Below are 15716 nucleotides of genomic sequence, written 5' to 3' on the forward strand. Positions count from 1 at the left end.
ACATTACACATCAGGTTGAATGACGTCATCCTGATTTTCTTTTATTCCAGAATAATACTTCCTCTTGTGTGCCAAGCCTGTTCAGTCTGCTGAAGTTCATATGCCCTGGGGGAGCTTGTGGAAGTTAGGTAACCATGGGTGTGGACTGAGGTTCCGGCTTGGCATGGGGCTGCTATGCTGCTCAAAGATAGACTGGCTACAATGACTTCACACATGAGAGAATGGGATTGTCAAGAAGTGACAAACAAACTCAAGATAAAACACACAATAGATGCGGTAAAGAGGTCAATGGAACTCGACCAGAACAATGGAAATACCATGGAAACGTGTGGGGGAAAGATCCCACATCTCCTCATTTACCCCCAGGAAAATTAGCCTACATTTAGGCTATTGTTTACATGTGTATTTCACACTATATTGAGGTAAAAATCTGAGTATAATACTTGTATGGATGTCAACCCCAATACATGTTCATGTCATCGTCACCAATGAACTGCATTACAGTTAGAAATGACTTTGAGTACCACCACCGATTTCTCTATGCTAGCTATGCTACCAGCTTATACGAGCAGGAGTTAGCATTTAGCAGTCACTTCTTCTAAACTTGAAAAGGGACTACTTCTAAATGTTCAACATGGTCTCAGAGTATTTTGTATTATTCTGTACGTAAATCCGAGGTACTCCATTTAGTATCATATGTTACGTTTCGTATGGTATGTTACGAATTATAAACTGGGTGGTTTGAGCACTGAATGCTGATTGGCTGATAGCCGTGGTATATCAGATCGTATACTACGCGTATGACAAAACATGTATTTTTACTGCTCTAATTACATTGGTAACCAGTTTATAATAGCAATAAGGCACCTCAGAGGTTCACGTCGTGCCTAAGAACAGCCCTTAGCTGTGGTATATTGCTTAATTTTAATTTGCACAATATGTTACAAATTTGCTAAACGTACAATATGTTACGAATTTGCAAAACATATGGGCTCCCGAGTGGCACAGGGGTCTAAGACACTGCATCTCAGTGCTAGAGGTGTCACTACAGACCCTGGTTTGAATCCAGGCTGTATCACTACTGGCCGTGGTTGGGAGTCCCATAGGGCGGCGCACAATTGGCCCGGTGCTGTTAGGGTTTGGCCGGGGTAGGCTGTCATTGTAAATAAGAATTTGTTCTTAAAACTGACTTGCCTAGTTAAAGGTTCAATATTTGTTTTTTTAAAGTATATGTTATAAATTCTAATTTGTTGTGGCTAACGTTAGCTAGGTGGCTAGCCCTAACAATAGCTAGCTCTAGGGATTAGGAGTTAAGGTTAAGGGTTAACTAAAAGGGGTTAGGGGAAGGGTTAGCTAACATGCGAAGTAGTTGCAAAGTTGCTAATTAGCTAACATGTTAAAGTTGTCCGTGATAAGATTCGAACATGCAACCTTTGGGTTGCTAGACGTTTGTGGTATACGGCCATATTGTGGGCCTGTTAAAATACATCAATCATGAGTCATTGGACAAATATCCACTTTGTTAGATCACATTTGTTGAATGTGCGCCAATCCGGCGTCCCTCTATCCCCCAAGGTCTGTGTTCCAATTACCTCTTTACCGCATCTATGTCTCAAGTGACTCCCTCCAGCAGGTTACTGAAGGCCTACATACGGGTCAAAGTCAATCAATTCATCTATGTTTGTCGTGATTAAAGTACAGCGCCTTCAGAAAGTATTCACACGCCTTGATTTTTTCTACATTTTGTCGTGTTATAGCCTGAATTTAAAATGGATTCATGTCGATTTTTTTTATCACTGGCCTACACACAGTACCCCATAATGTCAAAGTGGAATTGTGTTTGGAGAAATTTTTACAAATGAATTACAAACTAAAAGCTGAAATGTCTTGAGTCAATAAGTATTCAACCCCTTTGTTATGGCAAGCCTAAATATGTTCAGGAGTAAAAATGTCACATAAGTTGCATGGACTGTGTGCAATAATAGTGGGATTTCTGAATGACTAGCTCATCTCTGCACTTCAAACATACAGTGCCTTCGGAAAGTATTCAGATCCCTTGACTTTTTTCACATTTTGTTACGTTACAGCTTTAATCTAAAATGGATTAAATTGTTTTTTCCCCTCATCAATCTCCACACAATACCCCATAATGACAAAGCAAAAACAGGATTTCTGTTTGCTAATTTATTACAAATAAAAAACTGAAATATCACATTTACATAAGTATTCAGATCCTTTACTCTGTACTTTGTTGAAGCACCTTTGGCAGAGATTACAGCCTTGAGTCTACTTGGGTATGACGCTACAGGCTTGGCACACCTGTATTTGGGGAGTTTCTCCCATTCTTCTCTGCAGATCCTCTAAAGCTCTGTCAGGTTGTACGGGGAGCGTTGCTGCACAGCTATTGTCTGGTCTCTACAGAGATGTTCGATCGGGTTCAAGTCCGGGCTCTGGCTGGGACACTCAAGGACTTTCAGAGACTTGTCCCGAAGCCCCTCCTGCGTTGTCTTGGCTGTGTGCTTAGAGTCGTTGTCCTGTTGGACAGTGAATCTTTGCCTCAGTCTGAGGTCCTGAGCACTCTGTAGCAGGTTTTCATCAAGGATCTCTCTGTAATTTGCTCTGTTCATCTTTGCCTCTATCCTGACTAGTCTCCCAGTCCCTGCCCCTGAAAAACATACCCACAACATGATGCTGCCACCACCATGCTTCACCGTTGGGATGGTGCCAGTTTTCCTCTAGAAGTGTTGCTTGGCATTCAGGCCAAAGAATTCAATCTTGGTTTCATTTTACCAGAGAATCTTGTTTCTCATGGTCTGAGAGTCTTTAGGTAACTTTTGGCAAACTCCAAGTGGGCTATCAAGTGCCTTTTACTGAGGAGTGGTTTCCATCTGGCCACTACCATAAAGCCCTGATTAGTAAAGTGCTGCAGAGATGGTTGTCCTTCTGGAAGCTTCACCCATCTCCACAGAGGACCTCTAGAGCTCTGTCAGGGTGACCATCAGCTTCTTGGTCACCTCCCTGACCATGGCCCTTCTCCCCTGATTGCTCAGTTTGGCCAGGAGGCTAGCTCTAGGTGTAACAGTTTAACTTTACGTCCGTCCCCTCGCCCATACCCGGGCGCGAACCAGGGACCCTCTGCACACATCAACAACAGTCACCCACGAAGTGTCGTTACCCATCGCTCCACAAAGACCGCGGCCCTTGCAGCGCAAGGGGAACCACTACTTCAAGGTCTCAAAGCGAGTGACGTAACCGATTGAAACGCTATTAGCGCGCACCACAGCTAACTAGCTAGCCATTTCACATCCGTTACACTCACCCCCTTTCGACCTCCTCCTTTTCCGCAGCAACCAGTGATCCGGGTCAACAGCATCAATGTAACAGTTTAACTTTACGTCCGTCCCCTCGCCCATACCCGGGCGCGAACCAGGGACCCTCTGCACACATCAACAACAGTCACCCACGAAGCATCGTTACCCATCGCTCCACAAAAGCCACGGCCCTTGCAGAGCAAGGGGAACCACTACTTCAAGGTCTCAAAGCGAGTGACGTAACCGATTGAAACGCTATTAGCGCGCACCACAGCTAACTAGCTAGCCATTTCACATCCGTTACATAGGAAGAGTCTGGGTGGTTCCAAACTTTTTCCATTTAAGAATGATGGAGGCCACTGTGTTCTTGGGGACCTTCAATGCTGCATAAATGTTTTGGTACCCTTCCCCAGACCCTTCCCTTGACACATTCCTGTGTCGGAGCTCTACAGACAATTCCTTTGACCTCATGGCTTGGTTTTTGCTCTGACATGCACAGTCAACTGTGGAACCTTATATAGACAGGTGTGTGCCTTTCCAAATCATGTCCAATCAATTGAATTTATCACAGGTGGACTCCAATCAAGTTGTTGACACATCTCAAGGATGATCGATGGAAACAGGATGCACCTGAGCTCAATTTCGAGTCTCATTGCAAAAGGTCTGAATACTTATGTAAATAAGGTATTTCTGTTTATTTTTTATAAATGATAAAAACCTGTTTTCACTTTGTCCCTATAGGGTATTGTGTGTAGATTGCTGAGGATTTAAAAATATATATATTTTAGAATAAGGCTGTAACGTAACAAAATGTGGAAAAAGTCAAGGGGTCTGAAAACTTTCCATTGGCACTGTACAATTATCTGTAAGGTCCCTCAGTCGAGCAGTGAATTTCATACACAGATTCATCCAAAAAGACCAAGGAGGTTTTCCAATTCCTTGCAGAGAAAGGCACCTATTGGTAGATGGGTAAAAAATAAAAAGCAGACATTGAATATCCCTTTGAGCATAAAGACTTAAAAAAACAAAAAAACAATTAGGAACTCAGTCTGGCTTCCAACTTACTCTTGAAATGTTAATAGTAGAATATTCTTGTTACAGTATGTCAGTCATTGCAAACCTTAGAGAGATATATATAACTTGTCAGAAATGCCCAGATCAACTAGCCCATGTCAGCTAACATTTTTTAGTTACTGTAGGTTTTTTTATCCCAAAGATTTTGTTGTAATGTTTGAGTCACTGAAATATCACGAATACACATTAGACATGGCAAAATGTATAGAATTGCAAGACAATTTGCTTTAATACTGCAACATGTTCTCTGTACCTCATGACAAAATGTGTAGAACAGCAGGGAATAAGCTTTAAAACCTGCAAAAAAAAATCCATATCTGTGTATGTATGTGTGTGATTGTGTTTGTGTACATCAATAGTCTATTTATGAACATGGATACACTTTGAGATTTCAAACCAAGGACAGGTGCAGCTTAGTCTACCACCCGCTGGTGTTTATAGCACTGATGTGTGCATCTTTTGTTTGACAACCTGCGAGGCAATATGACAATAAAAGAAGACTGAGGGGAGGGAGAAACGCTGAAATGGCTAGTGTGGGTGTTTGTTTATCGAAGAACGCTAGCTGGGCACAAAAACAGCAGATAAGGACTTTGGTCTCTGTGGCTTCGCCAGCTTAATTACTAGCTTCCAGAACCATTACACCATTCAGGATGTGCTAGAGATAAGAAACACAAAAGCTAGGGCGCTACAAAGCCGTTACTATGGTGGCCATAAGGAGGACCCCGTCGCTTGAAGGAGGTTCAGAAACTAGTGGGCAGATTAGGCCTGGATACAGCCCTTAGCCGTGGTATATTGGCCATATAGCACAAACCCCCGAGGTGCCTTATTGCTATTGTGGCTTTCAGCGAATCAGCATTCAGGGCTCGAACCACCCACTTAATAATGTGTAATTAGTAGCCTAACTATGAAAAAACAAATGTTTTGCAACAGAATCGGCGTAATGAAGACCCCATGTCTGTAATTGTATTTTTTATTGTACTTGAATTTTTTTTCTAGCACATATATTTTTATTAATATCAGTCTGTGACCTTTTCCAAGATGGCGGTGAACAGGGCCAACCTGCATAACATTTTCATGCTACACAGGAACAACTTAGTGAGCTCGCCATCTACTCTGACGTCGACCTCAAGAAGCCCCTCCAAGGTCAGAGTTCAGCACCTCGCAAGGTCATGTAGTGTGTCATAAATAGTCCCATTTTTTTTTTAGAAGAGATCTTTGTAATCAAAGAAAAATAAGGTAATACCACCAATTATCAATTGTTTGTCAATAGTTGCACATATCACTTGAGGATGAGAAAGTGATTGCTTGAGTATTTGGGCCCAATTAGTGCCCATGTCTGTAATGTTGAACAGGGGTTGTCTTGGCTGCACTGTATTCACTATTACAAACAAACATGTGATTCAACACATCAACAGACAGAGCCACGTCGACCAACACAGTCAGTAACACAAGACAAGTCTACATTCTCCCATTGATGGATGTCAGCCATTTTCTTTTGGCAAAGGTCTCCTGCGTCTTCCATGTTCTCCTTCCCTTGAGGAATGACCTTGGCTGAAGATAGGGGGCGGTAAACGATAAGGTAGGAACACATTCAGGAGTAACGCGGCATCGACGTGGGGAAATACTCAACGGGAAGCAGGAACTAAATGAAAAGAAGCCACTATAATGCGTTTGCTTCTGCGCTCTTCGTTATTGTACACATCGGCATTTCTTGGTTCGCATACTGCCTTTAAAGGCGAGCTTGTCACACAAGCAATTACCTCATATCTGATAAAAACGATGCATTATCAAACCGAAGAGCGAGGACGCCCGAACTCCTCTGACTACAGGATATATTTTAGTAAGTTATTAGCCGAACGTTACCGCCATGCAAGACACGGTAGCTCATTCCTTCACCGATGACCAAAACGTGGCCGTTAGTTAGGGTAAATGGTACGGTATTAGCTAAGGATACATATTTCACAGCTGGTTTGGTAACTTACAATTATGTCCGCGTGGCATGGTTGCATTCGATACATTTCAAGTGGGAGCCGTGTTCTGACTGAAAAACATCCATAATATTAGGTCTAACATGCTGTTGGATTAAAAACGCTACATTTAAATATTATGTTGCAACACTTTCAATTTTCAGAGCTCTTGAATTTTGATGGGACATATTTTGAGTGGCTACAATGTTGCCGTTCCCTTTAACCTTTGTCACGTGTTCTGTCATTGAAGACTTGTTACAAGTCGCCACAAAGTAATCCGTTTTCGCTTTTTATACGGTCTGGCTGTTAGGCTGTCACATTACAAGTACAGGACTGATATATAATTAAGTCAAATTTGAAATACTACTTTCTATGGGTATATATGGGTTGTTAAACTGTGCTCCAGTGTGACATTAATAATGGCCGGTTTAAAGACAGGTCCCCATTGAATGTTTTCATTGCAGAAGACATTGATGGGGTATTCCGTTTTAAATTTGCTTTGTGGACCTCGGTCCATATAGGTCAGTGTCACCCGTCTGACAGTTAAAACCATTGAGGGGGTAGGGCATGTTGTCTTTAGTGTGAACTCCTTCACCCATGTACTATGGGAAGATAAGAAATGCACTCATTTACAGAGAGGGAGCGAGTGGTCACACCTATACACCTATGTTTAGATTATTGTTATCTGGATGATGTAGAAAATTGGGTGAAGTCAGGCAAATGCCCAGATCAATGCCCTTTGCCTGAGGGATTTAACCCCATAGATTGTGATTTAATGGAACCTATGCATTTTGCTTGTTAGAAAACATTGCCCTAATCCAGGTCAATGAGTTTGGGTTAACCTGGGTTTTGATGGGTGCCAGATTAGTTACTTAAAGGGCAATTCTGCCATTTTCAACATCTCCATCACCAAACTAGTTTCTACATGTGAAAACAGTGTGTTACTATGACCTGTGCTTAAAGATAAGAAGAAAGGTCCTTAAACAATGCTTCTCTGTGACATCACAGGGTAGGATTTAAAAGTAAAAAAGTGATTTTCCAATAGAGGATATTTTATTGCTCCTCACATCACCGCAAATATTCACTTTTTGATCATGTCATCGGGGAGAACTAACTTTATATCGTTTTTCTTCTACAAAATGTAGAAATGCTCAGTTTTCACACGTTGACACTGGTATTGTGCCAGAGATAATGAAAATGTGGTTGAAAAGGGGTGGAGTTAACCTTTTTGAAGCGTTAAAGTGGAACACTATTGCATTGCTACATTTTTCTGTGTAGGGGCCTTACATTTTCTGTACCTACCAGTGGAAGCTCCTCAGGGGAGGACCGCCCTCAGTGAATTTCAATAAAAATAGTGAAACATTAAAGTTATCCATTTTTAGATTAAACTATACTAAATATATTCACATGTCACCAAATAATTGACTTTTAAAACACAGTTCTGCAATAAAGGTCTACAGTAGCCTCAGCAGCACTCTGTAGGGTAGCGCCATGGTGTAGCCAGAGGACAGCTAGTTCACATCCTCCTCTGGGTACATCCTCCAGTGTAACTGCTAAACTGCTTTCTGACTGTATACTGTACGGCATGATTGTAGCTAGCAGGTTTACTAACTCGTTAGTTCTAGTCGCTATGTTGACTGTGACATGACAAGGATGTAGGCTGTGTGTAGCGGTTATAGTGGTCATGATATGAAGGTTTAGCTTGGATAGATTTTTTCACCTGGTCACAGACAGCTGATGTGTTGTGCACTGAAGTCCATAAGCTAAGGGAAAAGATGAGAGGAGGAGATAGTTGCGAGAAGGAATTATATATATATATATATATAACAGGAATGGGATCATGCTGTTTTTCTGTGGGCGCTATGAAAGTGAACTGTTTCTCTGTGATCGGGTGTATTCATTACGCCGATTCTGTTGAAAAACATTTCTTAAACGGAAGCAAACGAAAAGTGGATAAAAATAACTGAATTTGTCCAATAGAAATTCACATTTGTGACTGTTGGACTAATGATTACTCCCTAGATCAGCTAGATGCAGGCAAGAGTATCTTGATTACTCAAAATGATCTACGTTGTAAACTTTTATTCATTGGCTAGGTTGTGGCAGCCTCATGATGGTCACAGGGAAAGTTTGAGTCATGTATAGCCTAAACTTATTGATGTTACATTGAGCTGGGTGAATGGAATATGAATGACAGTCATCCAATATGCTGTAATAGAAAAGGCCATGTTCATAAAATAAAATCATCCTCCAAAAATGTCAGGCTCCCAAGTGGCGCAGCGGTCTAAGGTACTGCATCTCAGTGCTAGAGGCATCACTACAGACCCTGGTTCGATTCCAGGCTGCCACCTCACATCCGGCCGTGATTAGTTGTCCCATAGGGCGGTGCACAATTGGCCCAGCGTTGTTAGGGTTTGGGGCCATTATTGTAAATAAGAATTTGTTATTAACCGACTTGCCTAGATAAATAAAAATCCTCCCACATCTTGAACGGCACCGACCGCCACTGGCACCTAGTAACACTATGAATGTTGCATCAAGCACTTGCGGTATACCAATAGTTCCAGAAAGGTTTGAGAATGAATACAGTACGTCAGTCAATTTACTTTGCATGCGTTTCTGTTTTCTTCTAGAAACCTCTGACGGGAAATACATCTCTCCCTTTCATGATATTCCACTTATCGCCGATGGAGTTCAGGTATGCTCTCGATGGTGCTACACATTTTGTTCAATCTGGCTCTATTCTTACTTGGTTGTTCTAGCTTTTATGAAACCGGTCTATGTGATGCAAGGAACGAGTCAATGTTTCCATATTTCCTTTTTGCGTGTGGAAATTATAATGGGTGTGAGTATGGAACCTTTTAGGCAGGCATTTTCAAACAGAAGCCACATACATTGTCATTGATTTTTGGTGCGTTCAAGTGCTAAGACCACGTGTCAAACTCATTCCACGGAGGGCTGAGTGTCAGCGGGTTTTTGATTCACCCTTGTACTTGATTGATGAATTAAGGTCATTGATTAGTAAGGAACTCCCCTCATCTGCTTGTCTAGGTCTTAACTGAAAGGAAAAAACAAAAACCCGCAGACACTCGGCCCTCCTTGGATGAGTTTGACACCCCTGGCTTAGACAGAAAATCTCTGAAAAAGCATGATTTTATCTGACAAGGAAATATGTTTATTGAATATATAAAGGTTACGCATACTTCTCAGCGGGTTTGTCAATAGTAAGGTGACCTGCAAATGTCTAGCCATTTTGTAGCACCTCACGTGATGATGTCAGATATTGTGTAGGTCTACCAAATATGTCTTTATTATTAATGTAATTTGTGTCTTACTGAAGGAAAATGATGTGCCATTTAAAAAACTGAAGAAGAATGACAATGAGGTATTTGCTCATGCTGACATCTCTACTACAAACAAAGAAAAACAATTTAATCTCTTTAATGAATGCTGAACGCCTTGATTATATTATCTTTGATATAGTTCATATTTTGTTTTACAGGTTCTGTATAACATGGTTGTGGAGGTACCTCGATGGTCCAATGCCAAAATGGAGGCAAGTATTGTTTTGGGAGCCTGTCAATGTTACTTTAAGTATTAATCTAATACTATGGTGTGTCCATATACAAGAGAATTTGAGACAACCACCGACATAAAGGAGGTAGACTTTTGTCCGACGAGGTTTGTTGTCCCTTGTTGGCCGAGCTCTGTTTTGACTGATCCAAACACCGTTGAGAGCTTTCTGACGTGCTAGCACACTGGTCTTTGACTAGAAACAGCCAGACAATAGATTAATAATGCATCTGTCTTAAAAAGAAAGGTCCTATAAATATCATCTTCCCTTAATTTATAATGATGTCCTTGCACCAGGCAACTTGTTAATGATATTTAAGCACTTCAGGCAGAGGGAGAGCGAGCTGGAGCTGTGTGAACTTTGAAAGTTGATGGAAAAGGTCATCTCACTGTCTCCAGCAGTGGCAGCTGATGGAATAGTAGAGGAGAATGAAAGTGCAAACTGGGTTTGTGGGTACTATTTATTTTATGAGGATTTTAAAATGGACGCCCTTCTGATGTCACTGTCTCTCTTAAGATGGTAAACTGCTGACCCAAGTTTAGACTGTCATCGTGTGTTAATTATGCATCTTTCTTTTAGATTGCAACCAAGGAACCACTGAACCCGATCAAGCAGGATATGAAGAAGGGCAAACTCCGATACGTGGCCAACGTGTTTCCTCATAAAGGTTACATCTGGAACTACGGGGCGCTCCCACAGGTGAGACCTCTGTCACCTCTGAGTTGATCATCCCGCTGTTGCGTTACGGTGTTCTCTTGTTACGGAGTTGATCATCCTTCTGTCGTGTTACGTATTTCACCATCCCTCTGTTTTCTTCTGGAGAGATTCTAAATGGACATCTATCCCATTGTTAACCCTATTCGCTGGTCGTTCAGCGGAAAACACTAGAACGTCTCAGTGGAAACTCGACTGCCAGTAATGCATTTCTTCTTTCATCCTCTGGCAGTATTGATTTGGCCAAAGTGAATGACTAATACAGGCGGATACATGGAAAACACTTCACGATTCATAAAATGGGTCTTGTTGGTGAAATCCACAGCGTGTGGCCCTGAGCGTTTTCAAATACGAGTGCATTAAGCAGCCTGCCCCGCGGACATCATTGATTTGCCCATTACTTATTAGTATTGTCTGCTGCCCTCCCCACTGGCTGAGAAAGATGCACTGTGGTCGGCTCGACAAATTTGACAGTTCATCTCACGATGTTCGAAATGACGGTATACAAACAAAGTGTTTACATGGCTAATGTTGTTAGAGCTGTCTCTTCTCGTGTTGAAACAGACATGGGAAGACCCGAACCACACGGACAAGGACACCAAGTGCTGCGGTGACAACGACCCCATAGACGTCTGCGAAATTGGCACGCTGGTAAGAGTGTCTAGACTTTGGCTAAATTATATCCAAGAATAATAACATTACTTGTATGTATGAAAGTTAATTTAGTCAGTTAATAGTTCATTTACAAACAATATGTGTCTAGACATATTATAATTAAGCAATAAGGCTTGAGGAGGTGTGGTATATGGCCAATATACCACGGCTAAGGGTGGTCCTTATGCACGACGCAACGCAGAGTGCCTGTATACATCCCTTAGTCGTGATATATTGGCCATATACAACAAACCCCCGAGGTGCCTTATTGCTATTATAAACTGGTTACCAACATAATAAGAGCAGTAAAAATAAATGTTTTGTCATACCCATGGTATACAGTCTGATATACCACGGCTGTCAGCCAATCAGTATTCAGAGCTTAAACCACCCAGTTTATAATATTGATTATAATATGTATATAAAGTAACTCGTATAATGTAATACATGTTAATGTATAGCATGTCATGTATATTGTACTTTTATCTGAGGAGTTGTCTGTCTGCTTACCTGTGTCCTGCAGGTGTGTTCCCCAGGTCAGGTGATCCAGGTGAAAGTGCTGGGGGTCCTGGCCATGATCGACGAGGGAGAGACGGACTGGAAGCTGATAGCCATCAACGTTGACGACCCAGAGGCCCCCAGCCTTAACAGTCAGTCTTAGGAACTTGTCACTGTTGTAGTAGACATTCTCAACACATCGTACACATATTAGGCTCCGTTTACACAGGCAGCCCAATTCAATCAAATAGTGATAAAAAGATATGGTCTTTTGACTAATCAGTTTTGAAAACGATCTGATGTGTAAAGATTGGATCTGACTGGTCAAAATACCAATTAGTGGAAAAATGATCAGAATTGGCCTGCCTGTGTAAACCCAGCCTTAAACACATTATCCGTAGGACAGTAACCTAGTGTGTTTGATCTCAGTATTTTACATTTTTGTAATTTAGCAGACACTGTTATCCGGAGTGACTTACGGGGTAGTGAGTGCACACAATTGTCATATACTGGTCCCCCTTGGGAATCGAACCCACAACCCTGGTGTTGCAAGCACCATGCTCTACCGACTGAGCCACACAGGACCAGCATATGTTTAGAATCACAGTGTGCTCTCTTGTATTCTCCTCAGGTATCGAGGATGTCCGCAAGAGCAGATCAGGTCATTTGGAGGCCACAGTCGACTGGTTTAAAAAATACAAGGTGCCAGACGGCAAGCCCGAAAACCAGTTTGCGTTCAATGGACAGTTCAAAGACAAGGTACATATAGTTTCTCCATTAGGGCCACATACTATATATTAAAGCATAATAGCTGGTATATATCGTACTATTTTCCTGAAAGTGTTCCAGTCCAGTGCCATGGTAGTTACTTTAATAGGAGAGACTCTGATGGTGCATTCCCTTCCCCAGGGATAGCAAATGATTAGTTTCTTTCTATTGTCCTTTGTCTCCCTCCATTCCTTCTCCTCTTTAGGACTTTGCTGTGGAGGTCATTAAGTCCACTCACGAGCACTGGAGGGCACTGGTGCAGAAGCAGACTAATGGTGGCGAGATAGATTGGTGAGGAGCGTGTGTGTGTTATCCCAGCAGGGTGTGTTAGCCCACAATTCTGTGTGTGTGTGTGTCAGTTTCATCCTACGTTACACATAATACACTGCTCATGTGGTTGGTCAGCTAACAGCCCTCCAGCACCCCTTATGAAATTACAATAAGCCTGCATTATATGTTGTTGATTTTTCTGTGTTGCTCGATAATGACCTAAGTTTCTTCTTTAACAACAGTAAAAACGTCTCTGTCTGCGAGAGCCCTTTCAAATTCACTGGGGAGGACGCCTGCAATGTGGTCAAATCGGTGAGAATATCAATTCAGCTCTGTGTGTGTTGTAACTATAACTAAGCTTTGTGTTTTCAAGCAATGTTGTCAGGAACATTCTTAGTATCGCGTTTGGATCTGATAGTCTTGTGACATCATATCCTGTGCTTCCTCCTTAGGCTCCTGCTGGTGGCGAGGCACTTCCTGTATCTCCAGAAGGTATGTATCAAGTGACTGACTTGCTTGACCTTGAGACCCATTTTAGCCACATGATTGAATTGACAAGAAATAAGAAATGCATATATTCATATTATAACTATGTATATTTTACATTCCCTTATTTATTGTCACATTGATATCCACTATTGTCTGTTACAGTGGACAAGTGGCATTTCCTTTCCAAGTGATTCTGGACTGAAGTCCTGCGATGCAAAAAGCTGAGAACTTTTGTCCTATATTCAAATGAAGCACTTCAAGTACTGTATTTTTTCTATTGTTACTGCAAATGTTTTAGTATTCAGCTGATTTGGTTATTCCCATCTAAATTTGTAAATGATTATATCATGTTTTATTGCATTATGTTTGAGACTGACTGTTCTTGTACAGACCAGGCCTATTGTATTTTATTTAAAAGTGCCAAAGTGCATTTCAGTAATGGGTTGTATGCTATTGAAATAAGAACGCATTCTTTGATATTTGTTATTCATAATTTCTCAATTCGAAAACTACATTTGGACAGTTTTCTTTGTAAGGTATCCAATGGTTGGATCCACCTTCTTTTGATAAATAAAAGCATCCAGGTGTGAGACGCTGTGCCTTCGATTGACACCAACAACATTTCCACTCACAAACATGCAGACCAAAATAAATATTTTAAACACTCAAATTCAAATGACAACTAGATGTGAAACTTAAAACGTGCTTTAAATAAATATAAATTTTATTAAAAACACCCACATCTCAGCAATATCAGGAATGATATCATAAACAGCTTTCAAATAAACTGCATTCAGTACATTACAATACTTACAGCATTATAACATTCTTAATTCCATTTTTAGCATACCAACCTTAAAGGGGAACAAGGGAAGCAGTAACAAAAAAAGACGGAGGCAGAAAATAACAAAATGTTTTAAAAACTTTAGTGTCTCGAACTGCAAAATACCAACACGTGTACGTTAAACTGCTAGCTTAACATAAGAGCTGTGCACTCTCCTGCGTTAGTCAAGCTCAAAGTCATTCAAGTAATGTTGAAACACACTCCAACACTCTGAAGCTTTTCAAGTATGGCTATGCTCGTCACCCGCTATGTCTCAGACACTCCTTTTCACCACCACAACCTGCTACTGTCGCTGGGTCCTGTACACTGAAATTCAACATTAGAATGTTCTATTCTTTTTTTTCACAGAAACTGCAATCCTTTACAAAAACTATTAAGTGACTTTAGCTAACAGGAACCTTAGAGCTGTAAACATTGCTGTTTTTTGACAGTGAGTGCGGCAATCTACAAAACCCAGGAACATTATCTAACTGAGCGTCCTGTGAACCTGGAAAAGACTAAAAGATAGATTTGAAAGAAGATTGCTGATAGAAACATGGGCCGTGGGTACATTTGACAAAATTACAAGAAACCTACACCTTTTAACATATTACAATAGTAGGTTGTTATTAAAATCAACAATTGTATTTCCGTAATACAAACACATGGTATGTACAATGTGGCATAATTTATTTTAAACACATTTACAATAATCTACTGATTTTCTTAAATAAAGTGTTTTGTAATATTTTATTACATTGTTTTTTTTCTGAAAAAAGAAAGGAAGTGCTTTGGGAAAACGATAGTATAAATGTTAGCGTGGGGGGGTTGTCACTCAGAAATAACTGTTGACTCATCATATATCATTAAAATCAAATGGAGAGAAAGATAATCGTAATATAATTGTTTAGTGGTTATAAATACATTTCACTATTAAACTATACACAGGCACACAAATGTGCGTCATCTAGCATCATAACTGCCCTGGTCTTGCCTCACAGTAAAAGCGAACGCATCGCTCTTTACCTTGTCAATGCCATACTTTCCCTTTAGTCAATTCAGTGCATATTATATGTTCAAATTTACTTCAAAAGTATACCACCAATCTACTAGCTAAAGCATAAGTACACAAAAAAAACGCAGGTCGTCAATTTCATATTTTGCTGATAGTTTAGTTTTGTGTTTTTTAAGTGTGTGTATTTGAGGGGGGGGGGAAGAAACCCACACACTGCTCTTGCTAGTGTCACCGCTCTTTACTAAGCGTTACGTATCAGCCTCAAGGCCTTCATCAGATGGCTCTGACGAAAGCTCGGACAAGCCTTGAGGCCGATACGTAAAGCTTAATAAAGAGCGGTGATACTAGCAAGAGCAGTGTGCGGGTTTCTTCTTTTTTCTCCTCTCAACTGTTACCGTGCACTTGCAACAAAGATAGCTCAGATGTGCGAGTGCCTTTTTTAAGGGTGTGTGTATACAGTACCAGTCAAAAGTTTGGACACACATACTCATTCAAGGGTTTTTCTTTATTTTTGACTATTTTCTACATTGTAGAATAATAGTGAAGATATCAAAACTAT

The 15716-nt window shown here is 40.9% G+C and overlaps 1 protein-coding gene across 1 annotated transcript; it reads left to right on the top strand.

The window, feature by feature from the left end:
- The first annotated feature begins 5954 nt into the window (after window positions 1-5954).
- On the top strand, window positions 5955-13909 carry ppa2 (inorganic pyrophosphatase 2). The gene is made up of 12 exons (XM_071407725.1): window positions 5955-6225; window positions 8986-9050; window positions 9693-9737; window positions 9855-9908; window positions 10506-10625; window positions 11205-11291; window positions 11818-11944; window positions 12424-12551; window positions 12766-12851; window positions 13073-13142; window positions 13283-13322; window positions 13482-13909. The coding sequence occupies exons 1-12, from the start codon at window positions 6051-6053 to the stop codon at window positions 13508-13510; spliced, it is 1026 nt and encodes a 341-aa protein (XP_071263826.1). The 5' UTR covers window positions 5955-6050; the 3' UTR covers window positions 13511-13909.
- Window positions 13910-15716: the final 1807 nt, after the last annotated feature.

Source organism: Salvelinus alpinus, chromosome 6 (assembly GCF_045679555.1).
Source record: "Salvelinus alpinus chromosome 6, SLU_Salpinus.1, whole genome shotgun sequence".
NCBI classification, from domain to species: Eukaryota; Metazoa; Chordata; class Actinopteri; order Salmoniformes; family Salmonidae; genus Salvelinus; species Salvelinus alpinus.

Bases quoted from the DNA above. Each gene is read 5' to 3' on its own strand.
- ppa2 (XM_071407725.1), top strand. From the start codon at position 6,051: ATGCGTTTGCTTCTGCGCTCTTCGTTATTGTACACATCGGCATTTCTT. The intron at 10,626-11,204 runs GTGAGACCTCTG...GTGTTGAAACAG, and splicing joins ACTACGGGGCGCTCCCACAG to ACATGGGAAGACCCGAACCA. The intron at 11,292-11,817 runs GTAAGAGTGTCT...TGTGTCCTGCAG, and splicing joins TCTGCGAAATTGGCACGCTG to GTGTGTTCCCCAGGTCAGGT.